Genomic DNA, 25,114 nt, shown 5'->3' with positions numbered 1-25,114 from the left:
TCATTTCAGATTAATGTAATAAGTGAGTTTGGAAAATATGAGGAAACAACAGATGCTTAAGATTTCTGAAAGGAATTATGGAGAGATGAATAACCCAGCAATGGCCGCTGAAAGAAAATGTTGAGAAATAACCAAATGCTGGAAACAAAGTGCGTTGTAAGGCAACAATAGGAAAGTGTGGTGGCAATTTAAGGCACAAAGAAAAAATAAAACCTGTACTAACACAACACTAAGTAAACGCATTAAATGCAATTTAATATGATTGTTTTTCAACGATTTGAGTGTCCCTGGAGTCTACTGACCATGTCATATTGTTCCATTGACACTTGAATGCAATGTTGCAACATCATTATTTGGAGAGCTGACGACACGCTTGCTCTTGTACAGAGGGTGGGGCTGTTAGTGAGTTTGCGGATTCAAATATGTGATAACACTTAGGTTTCTATTTCCCTGTTCAGTTCATGTATCTGCTACTTTTACTTTCAGCATGTCTTCAAGGTAAAACTGAAAATCAAACGGGTATCTATAGAGTGTGGAGCGGATTTGTGTTTGTAGCCTATTTGTCACTCGGTGATCTGTCACTGGAAACACTGGAGAAGAGAGATCTGACTGTGGCTGGCTGAAGATCTGATTGATCACTTGCATGTAAGTCAAACTCCTTTTCAATAAATGCTGCATAATTAATAATTTACTTAAAGTGACATTGAATATAATTATATAAGAATGCATTGCAATATGCAGGTATTGTTCTTGGCTGAATTTAGAAAATGTATCAGTATACTCTGAAGAAGGAGAAGAATAATTAGTCAAGAGTTCTTTACAGAAAAAGCTATAGAAATGCATCTCAGGTTTAGACTTGTATATTGACCGTGTGGACCCACACGTGCTGGAAAGTAGCCAGACTGGGCTACAACTCGGGAAGCAAATCTGCCTTTACCAACACAAGGGCAAAGATCTTTAAAATACATGTTTTTTTCCCCCTTCCTTTCCTTCAAATACATGTTTCTTCAGACAATACTGCTGCATATTACTCGGTTGCAAACAGGGTTTTATCCCACTCAGTCAGTGTACTGTACAGAATGGACCAACAAGATTGTCTCTTGATTATCGTTTATTTGAAACTTCAAGCTGATTAGGACAGTGTGGTATATTGGCCTTCTGTGTGTTTGATTGCAGTAGTTTCCTGGTTGGAATACCTTGGCTTACTGTGTGTACTGTGAAATTAAAGTAAGGGTGTGTCAGAAACAAAGTACAGGAAAAACATCACGGGTTTTTTGTTTGTGCAGTGGCAGGGCATGCTATAGCCCACGGCCTCCGCGCTTCTAGAAGCTGCTATTCACTTGCTTCAGCCTTATTCTCTCGCCTTTCATTTGATCCCCTGGAGAGGCAAATTGATAGTCTACTTTTTAATCGTGATGTCTTGAAGGAGCCTTTATTTATACATTTGTTTATTTATTTCTCTATGTAGTGTATCAGGGGGGTAGACTGTAGTGCGGGGCTGTGGATGAATTGTCTGGCAAATCAGCAGTGGCTAGTAACTGGAAGGAACTGCTCATGATCCAAAGCATACCACGTCCTCTGTGAAGCATGGTGGAGGTAGTGTTATAGCATGGGCATGTATGGCTGACAAGGGAACTGGTTTCCTTGTATTTATTGATGGTGTAACTGCTGACAAAAGCAGCAGGATGAATTCTGAAGTGTTTAGGGCTAAATTATCTGCTTGGATTCAGCCAAATGCTGAAGAAGTATAATGTTCTGCAATGGCATTATTGGCACTATTAACATGTCTATTTTTGAAAGCATTCTAACTTTATAGCATTTTTTCACACCTGCCTAAAACTTTTGCACATAACTGTATATAAATGGATTCATTTAAAAAGAAATTTTATGGATTCATCTTTTTATTTCTAGAAGCTGAGCCATCTTTGTACTGAGCTGATGATCTAGGATCTCTATCATGGAGGTAGTAAAATACATTTTTATATTTTCCCCTGTAATGACCAGTCCCTAGAAGAAAGCTGTCATAAATGTCTGAATATATAAATACGTGTTTAGGCTACCCTGGAAGTAATTAAAGAGTGGTTTATTAATTAATAAACACTACATTCACTATACCAAATGTAAAATTAAAACCACTAAAATAGGAAGCATAAGTGTTTGTGTAAATTTTGGTTGTGCTAGGTAGGGTTATGCCAAAAGTGGATAAAGTAATTAGTGGATAAATGGATAAAGCTGTTACTATTACCAATATGAGAAATTATAGAAAAGACAAGAATACAACAAGATGACTGTAACACCAATAATACAAAAAGCAGTTAACCTGGACACAGACAGAAATTAAGAGGAATATAGTGGAAGCACTCTTGAACTACACCTGTGTTGGATAGGCAGGGGTTCCCAATGTCTGGTGATGGAGGACCATTTTTCCAAGGTTGCATGGGATGGGGGGCCACAGTAAAAAATGATCCACCAATTTTATTTCCTATACATTTCTGTTAGCGAACATTTATTAACTTTAATTGTTGTTTTACTATTTTCCACCAAATTACATGTGCAATTTGTTACAGAAAATTGTCATGAAGGGTAAAAATATAGAAAAGCTTCAGAAAATGGGTGGTTGATGGTTGGTTTTGGGGGACCGCACCAAACATCCTCGGGGGCCACATTTGGGCCGCACTTTAGGAACCCCTGGCTCAAGGAGACCAACTCCCTACACTACTGTGTGGACACTTTCATGGTTACTCTACATTAATTTAACTGAAGAATACAATTTGACATATTTAGCACCAGGTTCACAAGTTGGTAATATTTGTTAAGTGCAAGGGATCCTACGAGTAAACTTCTTACCTAGATAAGACCTTTGCATGTTTATTGTTGTGTGTGTTCTCCTCTGCAGGACTCATGTAAATACTCTTGGACACCTTCATGTGGAACCGATGAGTCACAGGAAATCACCGGACTGTGTAAATTTACTCCTCTGACACAAATTGACACCGCAAGATTTGAAATTCCTCAGCAATGTTCAGAAACAGCCCCAGGGGTATATCCATGCAATGCAGTCAATTGCAACTGCTGTATCTATATGAAGAAAGGCATTAATACATTCAAGAGCACAACTAGAAATAACGATCATGACATCAAACATGTTTTAACATGTAAAAGTTCTACAGTTATCTATGTTATACAATGTAAAAAGTGCAATTTGCAGCATGTTGGGAAGACAATCACTTCACTGCAAAGAAGATTCAGAGACCACAAAAGTAGCATAAAGCACAAAAAGAACCAGCTACTTGCTCAACATTTCAACAGTGAAGACCACTCTCTAGTGGACCTGACCATATTTCCTATTGACAAAGTAAATGATCTGAAATCATTGGCTGAGAGAGAAGCTTACTGGATCCATGAGCTTGGTACTGTGTGGCCTGAAGGACTGAATCTGGAGATGAATAATGGTAATTAAAAACTTTTTTTTTAAGTGAAAAATGATTTGGCTTGGATGAAGGAATTTGGAATGGTCTGGGGATTTTGCTGCAAAGCTGGAGTTTGGGGAGGATATGTTGACAGTGAAATTTCATGTATTCAGTGTTAAAAAGCAGTGTACTCAAAGTATACTTGGGTATACTATTTTGACCCAAGTATACTTCTAATGCACTACTTTTTCACATGGGACGTTCAATGTCACATTGGTTTGTTTGTCCAATAAAACAAGCCTTGCCTACAGCTAACTTACATAATAATGTAAATTAAGCAAGACAAACATTGAAAATCATCATGATTCCATGAACCCGTCTGATTGTAAAAATAGCATACAAGTTTTTAAACCTATTTGATTGTAAATATAGTATGCTGCTGTAGTTGCATATCCTAATTAATGACCTAAATACCATTCTCTATTCATTTGCGAACATCAACGTGATTGTAACACTCCACCGAGACACATTTGTTCCCTTCGCTTCAATTTGTCTCCCGTTTTACTTTTATAAATGAAGAATCCGATTGGCCACATACAAAATAACTGACAAGTTCCATCTGCAGGTCATTTGGTGTATTAAAAAATAGTTTTTAGATAGATAATAGATAATTATTTTCTGATTGGCTGCAAAAAATGTTACTCCAATGACCAATGACAGCGCTTTGTATTGTGTGGGGGCGTAGCTTGCCCATAGAAGGAGTGGTTTTCGAAATAACGCGAGAGGATGGGATGATGTGAAGCAATACAGTGAGGGAAAAAAGTATTTGATCCCCTGCTGATTTTGTACGTTTGCCCACTGACAAAGAAATGATCAGTCTATAATTTTAATGGTAGGTGCATTTTAACAGTGAGAGACAGAATAACAACAAAAAAATCCAGAAAAACTCAAAAAAGTTATAAATTAATTTGCATGTTAATGAGTGAAATAAGTATTTGATCCCCTATCAATCAGCAAGATTTCTGGCTCCCAGGTGTCTTTTATACAGGTAACGAGCTGAGATTAGGAGCACTCTCTTAAAGGGAGTGCTCCTAATCTCAGCGCCTTACCTGTATAAAAGACACCTGTCCACAGAAGCAATCAATCAATCAGATTCCAAACTCTCCACCATGGCCAAGACCAAAGAGCTGTCCAAGGATGTCAGGGACAAGATTGTAGACCTACACAAGGCTGGAATGGGCTACAAGACCATCGCCCAGCAGCTTGGTGAGAAGGTGACAACAGTTGGTGCGATTATTCGCAAATGGAAGAAACACAAAATAACTGTCAGTCTCCCTCGGTCTGGGGCTCCATGCAAGATCTCACCTCGTGGAGTTTCAATGATCATGAGAACGGTGAGGAATCAGCCCAGAACTACACGGGAGGATCTTGTTAATGATCTCAAGGCAGCTGGGACCATAGTCGCCAGAAAACAATTGGCAACACATTACGCCGTGAAGGACTGAAATCCTGCAGTGCCCGCAAGGTCCACCTGCTCATGAAAGCACATGTACAGGCCCGTCTGAAGTTTGCCAATGAACATCTGAATGATTCAGAGGAGAACTGGGTGAAAGTGTTGTGGTCAGATGAGACCAAAATCGAGCTCTTTGGCATCAACTCAACTCGCCGTGTTTGGAGGAGGAGGAATGACCCCAAGAACACCATCCCCACCGTCAAACATGGAGGTGGAAACATTATGCTTTGGGGTTGTTTTTCTGCTAAGGGGACAGGACAACTGCACCACATCAAAGGGACGATGGACGGGGCCATGTACCATCAAATCTTGGGTGAGAACCTCCTTCCCTCAGCCAGGGCATTGAAAATGGGTCGTGGATGGGTATTCCAGCATGACAATGACCCAAAACACACAGCCAAGGCAACAAAGGAGTGGCTCAAGAAGAAGCACATTAAGGTCCTGGAGTGGCCTAGCCAGTCTTCAGACCTTAATCCCATAGAAAATCTGTGGAGGGAGCTGAAGGTTCGAGTTGCCAAACGTCAGCCTCGAAACCTTAATGACTTGGAGAGGATCTGCAAAGAGGAGTGGGACAAAATCCCTCCTGAGATGTGTGCAAACCTGGTGGCCAACTACAAGAAACGTCTGACCTCTGTGATTGCCAACAAGGGTTTTGCCACCAAGTACTAAGTCGAAGGGGTCAAATACTTATTTCCCTCATTAACATGCAAATCAATTTATAACTTTTTTGAAATGCGTTTTTCTGGATTGTTTTGCTGTTATTCTGTCTCTCACTGTTAAAATACACCTACCATTAAAATTATAGACTGATCATTTCTTTGTCAGTGGGCAAACGTACAAAATCAGCAGGGGATCAAATACTTTTTTCCCTCACTGTACATGTTGGGATGTTAGGGTTGAGTGAGTCCTGTAATTCATGGAAAGTGGAATACTAATCATATCTTTTGAACAGAAGGAAAGAAACGAAAATGTGAAGACACTTCTCCTGCAAAGATGTGCAAAAAGAGAAGACTGCATCCTGTTTTTTCCTGTGAAATCGAAGATCTGCTTAACAATTGTAAGTGAGCTGTGTCACTGAAATGTGACAGTGAATGGACTCAACTAACTTTATTATAACAATACAGACACACACTCACACATACTGTGGTTAATGAAGCTGGTGGAAGTTGTTCTCTCTATGATCTGAAGAAATGGCCATGACATCAAACTCTGAACACGGTGATGTTAGTTTCATGCACCGAGGAATTGAACCACTTTAGATGTCAAATAAATCCTGAGGGGGCACCTGTATATAATTTATACATCCTTATACCATCATACTAAAACCCTGAAAAAAATCATACTAAAACATCTGGAAAAAAGAACAAGAATAAATATTTTTAAGGCACAAATAAGTAGTTTCTTTTTAATTTCATATATTTAATATATTGGTAAAATGAGGGAAAAGTATATTTAAGAAATATAAACAAAATAAGTTCTCTCAGGAATGGTCTCTATGATTACATGCTCTGTAGTATGCATGAAGTGTAAGAAAACAAAATAATGATGTTGAATCAATGCAGCAAGGCACTGATAAAAAGGCTTACTATGAATTATTCATTTTCAGGCAGTGATGTGGAACAGGAAGCCAGAGCTGCAATTTCAAAGGTGTACCAGGCACTGGAAAGAATTACAAGCTGTGAGAAAGAAGACATTGATTTACTGGAAAACCTCAAGTAATCTACAAATGCATAAATAGAATTTGTTATTAATTCATCAGTATGTCAAATACACAGAATGGCAGCTGAAAACATTATAGTGCAATGAATACTGAAACATATCTACAGTACTATAGTATATATGTACTCTTGAAGCCATGATTCTTTTGTCCAAAACCTCCTAGAAATTCCAATCTGATAATTCAGCACCCAATCCTACCTGTATATGTACTAGACTCTTAAAGCTCCCTCCCTGGAAGAAAGAGAGCTCCTTCACCAAGAACCACATCAAGACTTATGATGAGGGTTAAGAATAACATCCTGAGTTTGGAGGAAGTGTTGTGAGCTGTACAAAGATTAGAATACAATCTCTTCTGCCAAGCATTTGGTGTAAAATTATTTTTCTGTGTGTGCTTTATAAAATCTTTTTATTTTATGGAGACACTTAGTCAAAATCCTAATCTGCAACTGATAGAAAATATTTGGACTAAATTAAGGAAGGCCTTGAACAAACTTGGAACAATTGTGTTTTAAGGTAGTTGTATCAAAAGTATCAACACCTTTCATATGAAACCATATATTTGGTTAGATTCATAAATATTGTTTGTCTACTTATGTATCATGTATACTTTTTTAGAGTTTATTTCCATATTTAAACAGAGAACTGAAGATTCCTTTTGACTGAACTGAGTCAAGACGGGTCAACTCAAAGCTTTTCACACCCACTGTCTTAACTTATATTAGTGTACCTACATATACGAGTTCATACAGAGGGTATAAAAACATGTTTTGATTGTTTATTTTTTCACAGAAAGAGGAGTCTGGCTTTGAAAAGCAAAACTTTAACTGATAAAATCTATATTGGAGTATTTGGAAGGACAGGAGTAGGGAAGAGCTCATTAATAAATGCACTTCTGGAGGAAAAACAGCTACTGCCCGCTGCAAGTGGGCACGCCTGTACCTCAGTCTTCATCCATGTGCAAGCCAATACAAACTCCAACAAGTACAGAGCTGACATCGACTTCATCAGCAAAGAGGCAAGTCTTACCTATTATCTCAATACACATATACCGATCAGCCATAAAATTATGACCACCTGCCTAATATTGTGTAGGTCCCCCTTTCGCCGCCAAAACAGCCCTGACCCGTCGAGGCATGGACTCCACTAGACCTCTGAAGGTGTGCTGTGGTATCTGGCACCAAGACGTTACCAGCAGATCCCTTAAGTCCTGTAAGTTGCGAGGTGGGGCCTCCATGGATCGGACTTCTTTGTCCAGCACATCCCACAGATGCTCGATTGGATTGAGATCTGGGGAAGTCAACACCTTGATCTCGTGATTCATCAGACTAGGCCACCTTCTTCCATTGCTCTGTGGTCCAGTTCTGATGCTCACGTGCCCATTGTAGGCGCTTTCGGCAGTGGACAGGGGTCAGCATGGGCACCCTGACTGGTCTGCGGCTACGCAGCCCCATACGTAACAAACTGCGATGCACTGTGTGTTCTGACACCTTTCTATCAGAACCAGCATTAACTTTTTCAGCAATTTGAGCTACAGTAGCTCGTCTGTTGGATCGGACCACACGGGCCAGCCTTCGCTCTCCACGTGCATCAATGAGACTTGGCCGCCCATGACCCTGTCGCCGGTTCACCGCTTTTCCTTCCTTGGACCACTTTTGATAGGTACTGACCACTGCAGACCGGGAACACCCCACAAGAGCTGCAGTTTTGGAGATGCTCTGACCCAGTCGTCTAGCCATCAGAATTTGGCCCTTGTCAAAGTCACTCAGATCCTTATGCTTGCCCATTTGTCCTGCTTCTAACACATCAACTTTGAGGACAAAATGTTAATTTTCTGCCTAATATATCCCACCCACTGACAGGTGCCATGATTATGAGATTATCAGTGTTATTCACTTCACCTGTCAGTGGTAATAATGTTATGGCTGATCGGTGTATATGCCTAATATATTAATTTCTTTAGGGTTTTAGTAAATGTATATATATTTTCTGTAAAACACATATGTTTACTATACCTGATATATGAACTTCTGTCCTAAATTTAAGGGTAATTCCTCATTGAATAAAACATCTAATTGCATATCTAAAAGTACAATGCACTTATTTTCAATAAAGTACTTTGTATGTCATACAGAAGTCTGTTGACAAAGAAAAATCCAGATTTGTTTCAATTCTAGCATCACTGTTTCAGGACTGGGAGATTGAACTGCGTTTCCTGGTGGAGATCATTTCTGGAGAGGACAACAGTGATGACGACATGAAACAAATGGCAAAAGAAAAAGTCAAAGCTATTTATGGACCAGATGGAATAAAAAAAAGCTATGATGAACTGGTGGGATCCCAAAATTTCCCAGAGATCCCACCTTCTCTCACAAAAACCTTGTCATTTGGTGATGTAAGGATCCCTTTGGTTTTCTGCAAAATATTATTTTCGGTTAAAGTGGAGGTAGCTCAATTGTAAATCACAGTTTCTGTTAACTGTACTATACACCAAATGTCATCTTAGTATGATATCGATATTAAAATTAATCAATTATTATAATTATTAATAATTATTATTTCTTTCAGGCATCTGTGCTTTCTGAAGAGATAAGCTGCTACATTCGGAGTGACAGCCGCTCCCAGCGACCAAAGGACAGATGCTCCCAGCAACGGTGGGACAGCTGCCCCCAGCGACAGTACTGGCCTCTTGTGAAGCAGGTCACTATTTCTGTTCCTAACTCCCCAGTCCTTCTGGAACGTATTGTGCTGGTTGATCTTCCTGGAACTGGAGATGCCAATAAACACAGAGATGAGATGTGGAAAACGGTACTAATATTTATTTCTCATTAGTTATACAACCTACTATATACAATAAGCATGAATCCAATAGTACAATGAGGTAACAAATGCAGACATAATATGGTTAAGTCCTAGGTAAGTGCTAAAAGTTTACATTTTATAAAAAAAATGCATATTTTAATTACATTTAAGATCCTGGTAATAATGGGAAATATTAGCATTTTTTAAATGAATGCAATCACAATAGTTTTATATAATTTGATATATTCCAAATTAAAGTGAATCCTCTCTTTTTCACCCTTCAACAGTATCTAAGCAAGTGTTCATCTGTGTGGATTGTTAACGACATCAACAGGGCTTTGTCTGAGAAGTCTGCTGCTGAAATTCTTGAAAATAGTTTGAGAAACATTGCTGGAGGTGGAGAGTGTGAAAACATCACCTTCATCTGCACCAAAACTGATGAAATGGATCCTGAAGAATTCAAAAAGTAAATGATTAGGTATTTCAATATGGTTAGCAGTTTACTGGTTTTGAATCTGGCACTCAAGTGTCTGTCTGTTTGGAGTTTGTATGGTCTCCCTGTGGCTGCATGAGCTTCCTCTGGGAATTCCAGCTTCATTTCCAAAAGAAATTCTGGAAGTTTAATTAGACACTCTCAAGTATCCATTGGTGTGTGTGCATGTGTGCTCCACTGTGGTCTGGAATCCTATTTTGGGTTATTATTGCGTTGCATCATGGTCTTTGATGTATCAGTTCTTCTGACATTTTACATTTATTTTCAGAAATAATTACCTTAGAGATGAAGACCTTGGACTCACAGACATTAAGGTAAACAACATTTAAGACATCATTTACTTCCCCTCTTATTAGTCTTATATTGCCTATTAGTAGTAGTAGTAGTAGTAGTAGTAGTAGTAGTAGTAATAATAATAATAATAATAATAATAATAATAATAATAATAATAATGTTATATAGCATTATTATCAAGCTCAAAGCACAAAGTGCTACACAATCAATAAAAAACAACAATAGTCTGTGATTTATCTCAGTAGTTGCATCTTGTTAAATGCATGAGAAAGGGATATTAAAGGGAAACTGGCATGGTTCCAAAATAATGGTTTTGTGTTGTCTGTGTAGCTATAGTGTATACGTAAGATTTATATCACTCTTCCAGATCAATTCTGTCATATAAGGATGTTTTGTGTCGTAACTTCCAGTCATTTTGTAATTTTTCCTCTATCCAGAATTTGTTTTCCCCACGGCAACTCAAGTCAATTATTAGTGTTTCTTACGCCATACTGTTACTCCTTGATACTACTTTCCATAAACAACATGCAGTGTTACTGTGTCCATGGCTGCAGGAGAAACAATGAAGACAGTGTTATTCTATTCTCCTGCAGCATCACACAGTCTAATCCACCATTTGCCTCACTAGAATAATGCCTATGCTGGTTTGTATGAATGGGCAATTGCAGTTATGTATGTTAAAAAGTAAGTTGTTTTTTGTATAACTTAAGTCTTTTAAAAATGCCACCTCAACACTCCAGACTGCGCCACCTACAAAAAAACTATGATCATAATTATTGAATGTTGATATTATTATGTTTTGTCCAAACTGAAATTAAAAGAAAACATATTTTACTATGTTACAGGATTCATTATATATACAGATGGGTGACAAATTAAAGGAAAAACCAACCTAAAGTCTCAGTAAGGTGTTGGACCACCAGCTTCAATGCTCTTGGCACAGATTGTACGAGTCTCTGAACACTACTGGAAGATGAACACCATTCTTCCAAAAGATATTCCCTCATTTAGTGTTTTGATGATGTTGGTGGAGAGCGCTGTCTAAAGACTGATTTATACTTCTGCATCTGCGTCTCTGCATACATGCGCGACAGCGTCATACACAGACGTTTGCATAGGTGTCTGCCAACATACTTGCACGTAACGTTGACGCGCGGATAGGGGGCATTTACACGTTACAATCTAAAGAAAACAAAACCTGTTTTCTATGTTGTACCTAGGCTTGTATGGATGTAAATCAATACATACTGTTAATGACATGTTACAGAACCTACAGAAACACACAAATTGCCATATTGCATCCTGTATGTGCAGATCTTTATCGTCTTGCTATAGCTGGCTAGAGACTTAATACTAGAACATCCATAGCTGCTTTTTCAATTCCAAAGTAAACATCTCTGCGTATGTGAATTTCTCCCGCATATCCATTCTTATGTTACTAAATATTTTAATTAAATACAGTACATATACAGCGCTTCAGCTGTAAACTCCTCAAACTTAAGCTATAAATACTTATTTCTTCAACCGCCGACCCGCAGTTTATGCAGGCTATACTGACTTTTATATAGCCCACAATCTGGTCTTTGCAATACAATACAGTAATTGTGAAAGATTTTATAATCGTGTTCATTGGTGAAACGTGATTTTCTACACATCATATATTCATTATTATCATTATGTGTTGTATTTGATCTGTCTTGATTGGCTCAGCGAGTTTCTAACTTTCCTTTAGAATTCAATTCACCTGTTTGATCATGAATGCTAATTATTTTGTATCAGGTGTAGGGCTGGCAACAGGTTGACTGGTGCACAAAATGTATTTTCCCTTACATCATTTCATGAATATAATGCATACTCTGCTGTTCATTACATCCACGGAGGGCAAAGTACATATTATATGCACAAAATGTGCATTTCGAGGGACAAGATGGAAAACAAGAGACACTTCTTTACACAGAGAGTTGTCACGATCTGGAATAAACTCCCCAGCGATGTGGTTGAAGCTGAAAATTTGGGAACATTTAAAAATAGACTGGATTGGATCCTTGGATCACTAAGTTATTAATCGACACCAAATGAGCACGATGGGTTGAGTGGCCTCCTCTCATTTGTACACTTTATTATGTTCTTCTTATTATTATGTACACGAAATTATGAATGACACAAATGGCACCCCATAGTTTTATGAGACCTCTGCATATGTCCAGGTCTGTTAGTGCAACAAATGTGTTTCATGGATGAGGAGATGCATTTTAAATACTTTTGTATGTCACCACATAATTTTTCTGACATGCTCCAGCACCTACAGTAATAAATTGTACACCAGTCACCCCAGCACTGAGCGATTGGCCGAGGCTCTTAGAATCTCCTGCTCAATCAATCAGCACTTGCTTGACGCACAGGACCTCAGAGACACACAACGCACTGTTGAGATTTTGGAGGAGTGCGCTTCAGCTCCTCTGCGAGCCTATGTGGTCTACGCTTACCCAGAAACCCCTGCTCTGCGTCAGTACATAGGTGTTCAATTGGGTTGAGATCTGGTGACTGCGAAGACCATAGCATATGATTCACATTTTCATACTCATCAAACAATTCAGTGATCCATTGTGCCCTGTGGATGGGGGTATTGTCATCCTGGAAGATGATCAGGAGAAAATTTGTCACCATAGGAAAAAGGTGATCACTCAGAATAACTTTGTAATGATTTGCAGTGACCAGGAAAATGCCAGGAAAATCCAGACCCCCACACTAGGTGTCAAGCAGTCAGGCCTGTACCATTCTCTTGGTATATGTCACACATGCACTTGCCCACTTGTTGAGAATATGGTGAAAGATAACTCATCTGACAATTTTTTTTCTCTGTAGACCAGTGCCTATGGTTTTTGCACCACTGAACTCTTAAATTTGCATTTGTCTTTGTAATGAGGGGCACTGCAACCCTACTATACTATCCCTCTCTGTGTAGTTCTCGACAGACTGTTCTTGCTGACACAGTCTGATCACATCCTGCATTGACATTCTCAGTCACCTGGGAAAGAGCTGCTCTTCTGTTTTTCATTACATATCACAGTAATGCACAAGCATCGCGGTCATGGAATGTGTACTTTCGACCACAATTTCCAACCCTATTTACTGATGTCTTTCCCATAGATCTAAATGCAGATGTAACTTTATTCAGGTTTTTCCTTTAATGTGTCACCTGTCTGTATGTTACACTTAATTTCAGCATTATAATTAAAAAATATATGCAACATGTTAGATTTTAAATGTTTTTAACCTGAAAACAAGTAAAGCAGGAAAGCAATGTCTTTTCAAAAAATGCAAGACCCATTTTATTGTATACTGTAAATACCTAAATACCAAGTTCATTGCAGGATGAGACATTATATGAACAAAAAGAAAAGCAGGCATGTATACTGCACAGAAATGAACTAATTAAAGGAGACGTAAAGAAACTTCTCAGTGATAAAGCAAAGGTGAGACTTTCATTCATTTTCAGCAAGAAGATTATTTTAAGAAAATATAAGGGCAAAAGGCTTTTAAAGTTTTTCAATCAATTTAAGTTAAATATAGACATTTAACCATCAGTGATTCGGCACTGCGTCATTCTGAATACGGCTGTAGGCCCACATGGCATTCATAGAATAAGTTATGGAGAAGGGAGCCAAGGTGATTTACATTGGTTGGGGTTGCATGATTATTACACTTTGATTGTCAGGTTGCTTATAGTGAAATCACTTTAGAATACACTTAAATTACTGTCTTAAGTCAGCAAGTATGCTTTATAAACAAGCCACATCGTAGAGCACTTAAACAAACACTTAGTTCTGTTCACCCTTTGTCTTTGTTTTAGGCTGAACACAGTTAAGGGCTCACTAATCCACAGTCCACTCTGCTGTTGAACAAGATAGATTCCCAGGGATCAATTAACTATAAGCAAGAGTAATGCTGAAATATTTGAATTACAGGCATTTCTCCTTGGTGACAAAGAGGATTCTGACGATGTTTTTTACACGTACACAGTGAGCTCAAAAGAGTTCTTGAAACATAAACAAGGAAGGAAAACTACTCTGAAAGTCAATGAAACTGGTAGGTTAAAAGGTTGTGCAAAGGGTGATATCTTAACAATGACTAATTCTCCTCAGGTTTTTGTCCGCTCTCTTCTGACTGACTTTCTGCTTCATCTTGTTCATAGTTCTTCCGCTCACAAGGCAACAACAAGTGAAAATATGTAAAGGCACTATATACTTTCTATAGGCATTGTAATATCTATCTATAGTGATGTTTTCATTGTAATGTTGTGTAGATGTAGAATGTTGCATGTTAGTGTTTATAAAACCCTGTAAGACACAACATGAGTTAACAGTGTACTGATAATGAAGTTTCTGGACACTTTTCCGACAGGCCCTGAAACATGATTGCTAATGTACAAGATTATTACCTTTGCTTTGATTTTTTTTACCAGAGCTGCCATTACTTATGGAACACATCAAGAAGCTGTACGCCAAACACTGTGAGAAGGCAGTGAAAGATTATGTATCGGAAGTCTCTGCAATTCTTACATATCTTCATATTGCCAAGAACCGTTGTGAACCAAAGGTGTAGATGCAGATGTATTTCACAATGCACAGTTTTATAGCACAGGACCTCGGCTTCATTCTTCCAAATTGCAAAGTTGAGAATTATGTGCCTCATATTGTAAATTATATATCGGAGGTTTCTGATTTTCATATTACGTTTTCAGTGACCTGAAAGAGTAAATGCTGAAGAGAAACACTAAGAAATGCACTATTTTTCCCCTATGAAGTTGATGATTATTCATAATAATGATAATAATAATATGCAAAGACATGAAAGGCATTACACTGTAAGACAGGGGTTCTTAACCAGAGGGGGTCCAGGGGAGGTGCCTCCCAGTTGTAAATTGTTTTAATAAATTATTCTGATAAATGCAACTTTCAGGGTATTTGTTTTATTATTTCTGCTTCTGGATCAAGTAAAATAAATTCAAAACATGCTTGCTAACTTCTTGGGTATACAAAATCCCTTTGGCATCTTAATTACGTCTTGATTTGTTGATTTGTTTGGGGTGTGGGGGTGGACATTAAGACCACTCTCAAAGGAGGTGTGAGGGCAAAAAGGTTAAGAACCCCTGCCAGAAGAGTTTTGGTCAGCTGGTCATCTGTTTCTTTATTCACAATGCTATTAATTTGATAAAGAGAGACTTTGGCTTTATTTAAGTATGTATTTAGCAGATGTCCTGACAGTTACAGATACAGTGGCTCTCAAAATAATTCACCCCCCTTGGAGTTTTCCACATTTCATTGTGTTACAACATGAAATCAGAATGGATTTAATCAGGAGTTTTTGCCACTGATCAACACCAAAATGTCCATAATGTCAAAGTATAAAATATACCCTGCAAAACTGTGAATCTTCCTAGATCAGGCCATCCTCAAAAACTGGGTATCTGGACGAGAAGGGCACTAGTCAGGGAGGCCACCAAGACCTATGTCAACTCTAAAGGAGTTACAGTCTTCCACAGCTGAGCTGGGAGACACTGTGCATACTGCTGAATATAATACTGCATATTGTTGAAAAAAACTTGAATCAAATCTAGCTAGAGTTTGCCAGAAGGCACGTGGGAGACTGAGACGAAGTGGAGGAAGATTCTATGGTCTGATGAGACTGAAATAGAGATTCTTGGCATCGACACTAAGCGCTACAGCTAAGCCTAACACCGCACATCATCCTGAGAACACCATCCCTACCGTGAAGCATGGTGGAAGCAGCATCCTGCTATGGGGATGCTTCTCTGTGTCAGCGCCTGGAAATCTTGAAAAGATAGCAGGCAAAATGGATGCAGCAAAGTACAGAGAAATCCTGGAAGAAAACTTGCTGAAGTCTGCAAGAGAGCTGGGACTCGGGAGAAGTTTTATATTCCAGAAAGCCAATGACCCCAAACATACAGCCAAAGCCACAAAGGAGTGGATTAAAAACAAAAAGATCAATGTCCTTGAGTGACCCAGTCAAGGCCCAGACAATTGAGAATATGTGGAAAGAATTGAAAACTACTGTTCACCAAAGGCCCCCATCCAACTTGATGGAGCTTTAGCAATTTTGCAAAGAAGAATGGGTGTTGAAAGTGTTCCAGATGTACAAAGCTGGTAAAGACTGATCCACATAGACTCATGGCTATAATTGCTGCCAAAGGTGCCTCTACCAAATATTGACTGAAGGGGGTGATTACTTATACATTGAATTATTTTCTGTTTGTATTTGTCATTAATTTAGAACAATTTGCTGATTCTATTTTTCATTTTGAGATTATGTACATTTTCTGTGTTGATCAGTGTCAAAAACTCCTGATTAAATCCATTCTGATTTAATGTTGTAACACAATTATATGTAGAAAAGTTCAAGGGGGGTGAATACTTTTGAGAGCCACTGTAGATGTTGAAACTCATCCTGAATGATAGAAGAGCTATCCATTGGGATATTTACAGTGCCCATGAATGTGATGAAAATAATTATTTTAAATTTTAAATGTTTTAATGCTATGGAATAATTTGAATTAAAGTTGTATTAACTCTTTCAGACTAAAACGCAGAAGGATTGCATGTTTACTCTACTTGATAAGAATCTAAAGAAGGAGTGTGAAAACGTGAAAAAGATTTTGAATGATGTTCACACAACACTTGAGAAACTCCTGTTAGAGGGAGCAAAGAAGGCTGAAAGAAACTGTGTGGAAAGAGCCGTTGATGGCGTGCTGTACCCAGTAAGCTAAAGATGTTTAAGAGATCAATTAAATCTAAATTCAGTTCAATTAAAATTATTTTAGATTTGGTTTACTGCTTTACTTTTAAGTCCAGTGCATTAATGGTTGTAGTATTAAGTAGTTGTTAGGGCTCTGGACACCTAAGCGGAGGATTGAAGGTTCAGTCCCAGGTGGGGGGACACTGCTGTTGTAACTTTGAGCAAGGTACTTTACCTCCATAGCTCCAGTAAAAACAGCTGTATAAATGGGTAATTTTATGTAAAAAATTATGTTCTGAGTTGCCTGTGTGTCTACTAAAAAATACAATAATTACAATAAAAATTAAGCAATTTGATATATACAATTACCTAATTTAAAAGTTGAGCTGAATTAACAAGTTTTAACATAGATCTGCTTTCACAAAGTGACTTTAACTGTAACTGTTAAACTTTGCATTGACAGCTTTTGTCTTGTTGCTTTTTTAACTATGTACTTGTTTGTGTGGCCATGAATTCCAGATCAACAAAGATTTCAGAGGTTACCACAAGACACTCAAAGCTTTGTGTAGGAACTCTGGAAGCTTCAGGTCTGGCAATGGAAATACTGTGGATTTAAACTACACTCTCACAAAACCTATGTATGAACACATCAATCGCATATTATTGAGCACATTCAGGTAAGTAAATAAAGTTTCCTCAAGACATATTGCAGTAACCCCTGCTCATAAATTGTAATCTGTTTCAGTCAAGGTGTATTACTGCAGTGTTTTAATTACACAGCATAAACATAGATGTATGCTTCAACAAACAAGCAGATACAACAACAAATGGAGACAAATGTGACATTGTTGCATTGTTGAAAGAGTGATGGGATGGACCCATTGCAAGAAGAGCAGATCAAATATGAACCTAAGAAGCTATAGAATGGATCCTAAGAGATTAAAAAAGACCAAGAAGATGACCACAGAGTAAAGAGGAAGGGATCGAGGGAAAAAGATGTTTCAGACTTTTGGAGACATTTTGGGGAGGCTTGCTTCCAGCAGTATATATACATATACAGTAGGCCTATATACACACATACAAAATTATTATACTTGTCAGTTATAAGTCTGTAAGCAAGGATAAGTAGAAATTGTATTTTAATAAAACTGTAATAAAAGGTAAGAGTATTTTTTATATATACAAATGTTTATAAAGTACATAAATAAAGAGCCTGATGTAAGACACACATATTTAACTAAGTGAGAAAAAGCTCCTGTAAATAAGGTACATTTTACATTTGGTTTATTTTCTGAAATCCTAATACTTTAGACTGTAGTTGTGTCAGTTTGTTGACTGGTATATTAAATCCTAATAGATTAAACAGAGGTTCAAGAAGATCAATCAAAGGGATCCTTGACAGTTTTCAATGTGACTTCATCTCAAGTAAAATGCTGAAGACCTACAAACAATCTCCAATGTACCTGCATCTGGTGTGCATAAGAGCAGAGGTGAGAATGAAGCCTTACTAGCAGCACCTTTCTTGAAATTACAAAACCTTATAGTTATAAAGTTATAAAAGCATCTTTGATTATTGATTTAATATTAGACAAAACCAATAATATAGACAGATACAATGTTTTAATGGAATAAAAATTATTTATGTTTGCTGTTTATATTGATTTAGTTGAGAAGCATATTGAGTGGAATGGAAAGGGAAATCCTTCAGAGAAAGAAAATCATCTACAATTCTCTCACTGATTCCGTCAAGACTAGCATGCTTCCAGCTTATCAAGGTAGGGGTGATCTTCTTAAAACACCTTTTAAAGCTTGCTTTTGAATGGGGCTGTTCTTGATGACTTGATTTACTTCCATAACACTAATATTTGTATTGGCTGTTAATTCAAACACAGCTTTGTGATGTATTTCAGAGGGAGCACTGATTAAGGGGACCTCTACATTAACACATATTCAAAGAATTCTTGAAGACAGAATTGACGCATCAGTAAAACACATGTTCCAGGACGCCAAGGAACAAATGCTGAGACACTTCGAAGATCTGAAGGTTTCCTTTCCATTAATGGTTACATTCCTAGCCATGCTACAACTATATACACTGAATACTAACAACCACAACAGATAATTCTCCATTTATTCATTTTTTGTCAGTCCAATTGACTTTTCAACTTTATTCATTTTCACAGGGGATTGTCACAGTGTCCCTTTATTTCAGTTTCAATTTGTCCAGATAAAATAAACCTCTGTTCAGAGTGCAGGTTGGCCCTAAAAAAAGACTTTGCTGCTGTGACTAGTCCAGCTATGAGCCTGCAGTGTTATCTGTGAGAGCTGCATCAGTCCTCCCTTAAATCCCATAATGACTAGATGAACCCAAGATGCAAACTTTCTTAACTATTTGAGTACTTTATTAATACACACTTTTAAAATGAATTACCATAAAAATACATTAGCTTTGTTTGTCTGTGTGCCCCCTTAGAGAATGATGGAAGAAACAATGGAAAAAGAGCTAAAGACATCACTGAGATTGGCACTGCATCAGATTCCAAAAGGCATCATCTTCCCAGGTAATTCATTAGTATATCAAAACATTCAGATTGCATATTGTTGTATCGTAATGGCTTCTACTATATAAAATATGTATTTATGACCCATCTCTCAGGATTGCAATCTAGATGTCATCAACAGTACAGAGCTACTTCACTCTCCCTACTGTGGGTGACCAGATCAAAAGCACCTGCATCTTTGTCAGTTGTATCTTATACTGTATTTTGCTGGTCTTTATGACTTGCATAATATCTTATCCTATGGTATTGGATAAATAATTGAATTCCTAACATTTCCCGGTAAATGTATCATCTGAGATTTAAGAGTTGTTATAAACTTGTGGTCGAAATATCAAATACTATTATTTTGTATTATTATTTGATTGATGCACAAACATAAATAAGGAAAGTTTGGGGGTTCAAAAATGAATAGAAATGTGAATAAAATCTGTGGGTGTGATTTTGTGCTAAAACAAGACATGGTATTGTACAGTTTCATGTTTTGTTTTCTTTTAGATGTTGCTGCAGAGTTTGAGATGATGAAGACGAGCTGTGAAGCTTTAAATCTCCAGATTTTTACCTAAGAAGAAATTATGAAAATTAAATATTTCAATATATAGAAAATACACCAATCAATTTTTTTAAATTATATTAATATATATCACATATAATTTAGGATATACACCTATGAAAATATTTTAAAACTATATATACTTTAAAAAATATATTACGTTTAACATTTAACATTGCAGTGCTCTTGCTGGGTCTCAGATCTTGAATGGCTATATTCTCTTCCAGCTATTGTTCCTCCAGACCATTCATTTATTTAGCTTGTCTAGTTATTTGAATGGACAAAGTTCACATTTTACCTTAAAGTGTTTTATAGGTTAATGTACCTTGAATGTTCTTTATTTTAACTGACCTGCAATACTGTAATCATTCAATTCATCCAGAGCAACAATGAGAACAGTTAACTGTAACCTTAAATCAGAATGAAAACTAGAAGAGAATGTTCCCCTTTGAGATTGAGACTCTGGTTATGCCTTATCTATACAGCTTTTCACTAACTGATCAAGTGCTCCCATGAGAGTGTTAATGACCCAGATCTACTAGTACTAGTACTAGTAGTAACTATAGCTAACCCAAAACATTTGTATAGCCATTACAATATATTTTTATAGCCATTACCCTACATTATATTTTATAGCCATTACACATGTTACATGTGTGCTTGTCAACAATGGCCATGTAAGCTATATAGCATCTTAAACACAAATAAAAAGGTTGAAATTAAGCTGACTCCAGTGGACTGTTGTTACTGCTGGTTCTACAAACTATCTTGTAATCCCTCCTCAGGTGCAAAGTGTGCTGGAGTGGCTCTGTAAGGGCAGCTGAAATACTAACAACACATTTGCCCATCATCAGATTAGCTTTTATAGTCTTGTTACTTTTTGACTTTAAAGATTAATGAGAATCAAGTTTACAGATTTACAGTGGGGGAAAACAAAATTGTTCTCTTCAGTTTCTATCATGACTGTAAGCTCAGGAGGTATTGGTAGGTGAATAGAGAAGTGGTCCTTCATTGCATGTTCTTGTTCTGTCCAATAATATCCACAATTGTTACTTTGAGCTTCATCATCTGTGCTATCTAAGTGATTAAAGCAGACACAAATAACAAAACTCAATGCCTTCCTTAATGGTTTCTAATGATTTGAAAAATAGATACTAGCAGGATGGTACTGCTTGTGCAGGGCAGTGGGTATTAATTAGAGTAAGAAAATCAGAGAAAGCAGCCCCAGTAAATTAAATTAATTCCTAAACCAGAATAATCAATTTGGTGAGACTACAAAACTTGGTAAGTACACCTGCCTGCAATTAAGGCCCTGTGTTTTGACAAGTAGTGTCATCCGGCAGTATTTAGCGCCTCTTAAATTATGACTATTTGGCAGCTTTGGACATATGCAAAATTGTTTCAGGTGGTTATTTGAATCTTAGCCTGTTTCTTAAACATAAAACATATTTTGTACACTTGCCTTCTTCAGTTGACAACATATCTACAACATAAATCAACTATTATTATTATTATTATTATTATTATTATTATTATTATTATTATTATTATTATTATTATTATTTCATAAGTGCAAAACAAAGTGCAAGAATACAGTTCAGTACAAGGTATCAAACATTACAAATTCAAATTTACATTAAACAAAGCAATTCAAAGTATAATACATTTTACAACTTCCAATTTACACAGGTAAGTACAGTAAGTGAGGTCATACATCCTGGAAATTAAAAGTGTTGTCAAGATGTTCGGTCACAGTCAAGGGCTGCGGGAAAGGGAGCAAGGAGGAAATCAATCAATAATACGAGTATTAGTAATGCACGTAGCTTGATACAATGTTGTGAAGTGCTGTCTTACAGGGGATTCAAAGGACTAATATTACAAGTACTGTCTGAAAAGATGCGTCTTGAGTAGCGCCGGAAGGAGGTCAAGGACTCTGCGGTTTTGACTTCGGTGGACAGGTCCTCTGGAGGAGGAGAGTGGACAGGAGGCAGAGTTAGTCTGGCGCTGGAGGAGCGCAGTGTATGGAGAGATGAGGGTCTGAAGGTATCTCGGTGCAGTGCGGTGAGACAGCGGTAAGTGAGGGTCAAAGTCTTGAACTGAATGCGTGCCGCTATCGGGAGCCAGTGGAGGGAGCGCAGCGGTGGAGTAGCGTGTGCGGATCTGGGCAGAGAGACACCGGACGAGCCGCAGTTCTGGATGAGCTGGCGGGCGGGCAGTGGATGCAGGCCGGCCGGCCAGGAGGGAGTAGCAGTAGTGCAGGCGGGAGAGGACCGGGGATGGTGCAAGATATATCATTCTTAGCTAAACAAGTAACCACATAAACAATCAATGTAACTCTTGACTCAACTAGCAAACACGAGAGAAAAAAGCGATACTTAACTGCGGTGAGTTAGGTGACTCTTCGGCTGGCTTGCCTGAGTGTCCAGTGTATGCAAAATAACAATATAAATCAATTTATATTGATAGCACTTCACAGTTTTATTTGCTTCTTGCGTTTTTGATTGTTTCCTCCTTGCTCCCTTTCCCGTAGCCCTTGACTGTGACTACATCTTGACAGCACTTAGCTTTCACTGTCCAGGATGGATGATCTCACTTACTGTACTAGCCTGTGTAAATTGTAAATTGGAAGTTGTAAAATGTATTATATTTTGAATTGCTATGTTTTATGTAAATTAAATTTGTAATGATTGATGCCTTTATTGAACTGTATTTTTGCACTTTGTTTTGCACTTATGTTGTAAAAGAAAAAAGCAAATCTATTTCATTATACAGTATATATCCTAGTAGGCCAATTGCCAAGCAATAGAAAAGGAAAATAAATCCTTTAAAGATAATGTTTTGTTTCCGTAATGTGTAAAAGACCCAGAAAGGTGAGGTTTGTGAAAGATTTTCAAACATAATTTTTAAATTTTGTATTTAAAAGTGTTGTAACATTATGCTTGTATTTTTCCTGTTGAATGCGTTGGTTGGTCTATGAGGCATCTGTCTCTACACACCTCTTAATACAGTGTGGATCATGCCAGTGATGGTGGCGCAGATATCCGAACTCAGACTGGACAGACAGAGGACAATATCCCCACTGCCTGGCGGAGGTTCTGGTGGAGGCTGTGCAGAAAGAAGAGGAAGCAGGATGAGAAACACAAGCAGGTGGAAAGGAAAGACAAAGACCGGGTTTCTACTGATGAACTATATTCTGGGACAGCAGATTGACTTCAGTTCGGGCTTCTTCCCAGTTGGTAAAGTGTTGCTCACAGTCTTTGTCTGGTTCTCAGGTGTCCCTTCATAAGCGTTGTGCTAGAGAAACAGGGAAATGTTGACCCTCCAGTCTGCTGCTCCTCCTGCAGCCCATTCTTTCAGCTGTTGTGGAGGCACTGGAGTCCTCTACTGCAACAGCACAGTAACTCACCCCTGTTTTTACTGATTTACTTTTCTACCTATTGACTGGACTGTCCACTAGGTGGCAGTGTGGGCTGATTTCTTTATAAATAAATGAACATTCCATTGTCCTTACTTTGTCCTGCTGAATGTACAGAGTGTGTATATAATCATCACCCTCCCAATCAGCCTGTATCAAACTACTGCTGGGTGGAGCAAGAACCACCATCTCACTGTGTTACTGCTTATTTCAAAAGACTGGAAGTGATATTTCCATCAATATTAGTTTCTGAATGGGGGAGCAGTTTAACTGAACTGTGTTCTGAGGTGTAAAACTAAGATTTTGCAAGATTGTCAGTTCAATATATTTTCCTCTCTGCTGTGTCACTCCACAATTTTGAGTGTTTTCTGAAATGTTACTTCTTTGGGCGACTCCACTGGGATTTACTAATTGAGTGCCTACATTTTACTATTAACTAAAAGGAACCTATACAGTAGATTCAGACAATGGTGAGTGTGGGGATGTATGTACATTTACAGGTGTTTTTTATCTACAGTTAAGCAAGCCATCGCTGAAAAAATTGAATTCCTTTGCAAATATGTGCAGTTTGCTTCCCTCACAATAATGGCATGAAATGATCTGTAGACATTTCTGAAACACTCACCTCCCACTCCCACTCACCTACAGTGATAAAGTAAGAGCGCTCTCTCTGATTGATCTGACGAGGCGACTGGGAGAGACTGGCATTTTTGATCGATTCAGAATAAGAAATTGTGATGAATCTCATCTCCACAAGATGGCAGTGCTGCCTTGTCTGAAAGTTGCTGGCATGTTGTTCTTGTCCAGTGAAACCTATAGAGGAAGCACTGCTTTAGATTAACACGATTCTCAGCAATCTCTGCCCAATTATTATAATATTTATATTCTTATCCAATGCAATGTACAATTACCCATATTCATACAGCTGGGTTTTACTTGAGCAATCTAACCCTCAACGCTCCACTCAGGAGTCCAGAGCCGCAACCACTACTCCACATGTAGAGAGAAAAACTATGAACACATTGAAATAATGCAATGATAAATAAAGCAGGGCCTGACAATCCTGCCACGGAAAGAGGAATCTTCTACAGATGAGCCGAACCACTGCACTGTGACAAAGACGGAAGCGTGTGGCCAGCCAGGTGGAAGCAGGCAGCCTCAGGGATCAAACACGTCCCCTGCCTGTCTGAAACACAGGGGCTCAATGGCTTCTGCACACACTGCTGTCTGCCTCCTGCGGCTGCACTGAACTGCCCACAGCAGCAGAAAAGAAACACCCGAGCCAGCCTGTTGAACAACACACGACAACAAACAACACACCATATCACAATTAGACTTGTTAGGCCATAGAAGAACCAGAGGAATTGGGATGGTAAAGGTTATGGAAAACCATACAGAACAGGATTTAAAATACTCCCTTTATTTGTTCATTTTTAAAATTACGATGCCCACACTATAATAAATCAAGACACAGTTAACAAAGCAGTGCACTTATTGAAGCAGGCAGCACCTTCTGTGCACCTTCTAGCTGTTGGTCCCTTGGTGTGAACAAATTGTTCATTGCAATTGAGCTATTATTATTATTTTATTATTATACATATATA

The 25,114-nt window shown here is 38.0% G+C and overlaps 1 protein-coding gene across 3 annotated transcripts; it reads left to right on the top strand.

The window, feature by feature from the left end:
* Positions 1-402: 402 nt before the first annotated feature.
* On the top strand, positions 403-20,823 carry LOC136763401 (nuclear GTPase SLIP-GC). Of its 3 annotated transcripts, none has more exons than XM_066717384.1 (20): positions 403-645; positions 1,912-1,963; positions 2,897-3,452; positions 5,879-5,980; positions 6,530-6,638; positions 7,432-7,657; positions 8,831-9,034; positions 9,208-9,447; positions 9,729-9,907; positions 10,203-10,248; positions 13,603-13,704; positions 14,197-14,317; positions 14,694-14,827; positions 16,827-17,006; positions 17,504-17,661; positions 18,342-18,474; positions 18,651-18,759; positions 18,895-19,028; positions 19,458-19,545; positions 20,041-20,823. In XM_066717384.1, exons 2-20 carry the CDS (start codon positions 1,958-1,960, stop codon positions 20,106-20,108), a joined length of 2,895 nt encoding a protein of 964 aa, XP_066573481.1. In that variant the 5' UTR covers positions 403-645; positions 1,912-1,957; the 3' UTR covers positions 20,109-20,823. The 3 variants fall into 3 exon arrangements, with proteins under 3 accessions (XP_066573481.1, XP_066573479.1, XP_066573482.1); XM_066717382.1 differs by having other exon boundaries at positions 5,876-5,980; XM_066717385.1 differs by lacking the exon at positions 13,603-13,704 and having other exon boundaries at positions 5,876-5,980.
* The last annotated feature ends 4,291 nt before the right edge of the window (positions 20,824-25,114 follow it).

This window comes from Amia ocellicauda, chromosome 11 (assembly GCF_036373705.1).
Source record: "Amia ocellicauda isolate fAmiCal2 chromosome 11, fAmiCal2.hap1, whole genome shotgun sequence".
Classification (NCBI taxonomy): Eukaryota; Metazoa; Chordata; class Actinopteri; order Amiiformes; family Amiidae; genus Amia; species Amia ocellicauda.
This window is presented reverse-complemented; position numbering and strand designations above follow the sequence as displayed.

Coding starts and splice junctions, on each gene's coding strand:
- LOC136763401 (XM_066717382.1), top strand. Junction 5,981..6,529: donor CGAAGATCTGCTTAACAATT/GTAAGTGAGCTG, acceptor ATTCATTTTCAG/GCAGTGATGTGGAACAGGAA. Junction 19,546..20,040: donor AAAAGGCATCATCTTCCCAG/GTAATTCATTAG, acceptor GTTTTCTTTTAG/ATGTTGCTGCAGAGTTTGAG.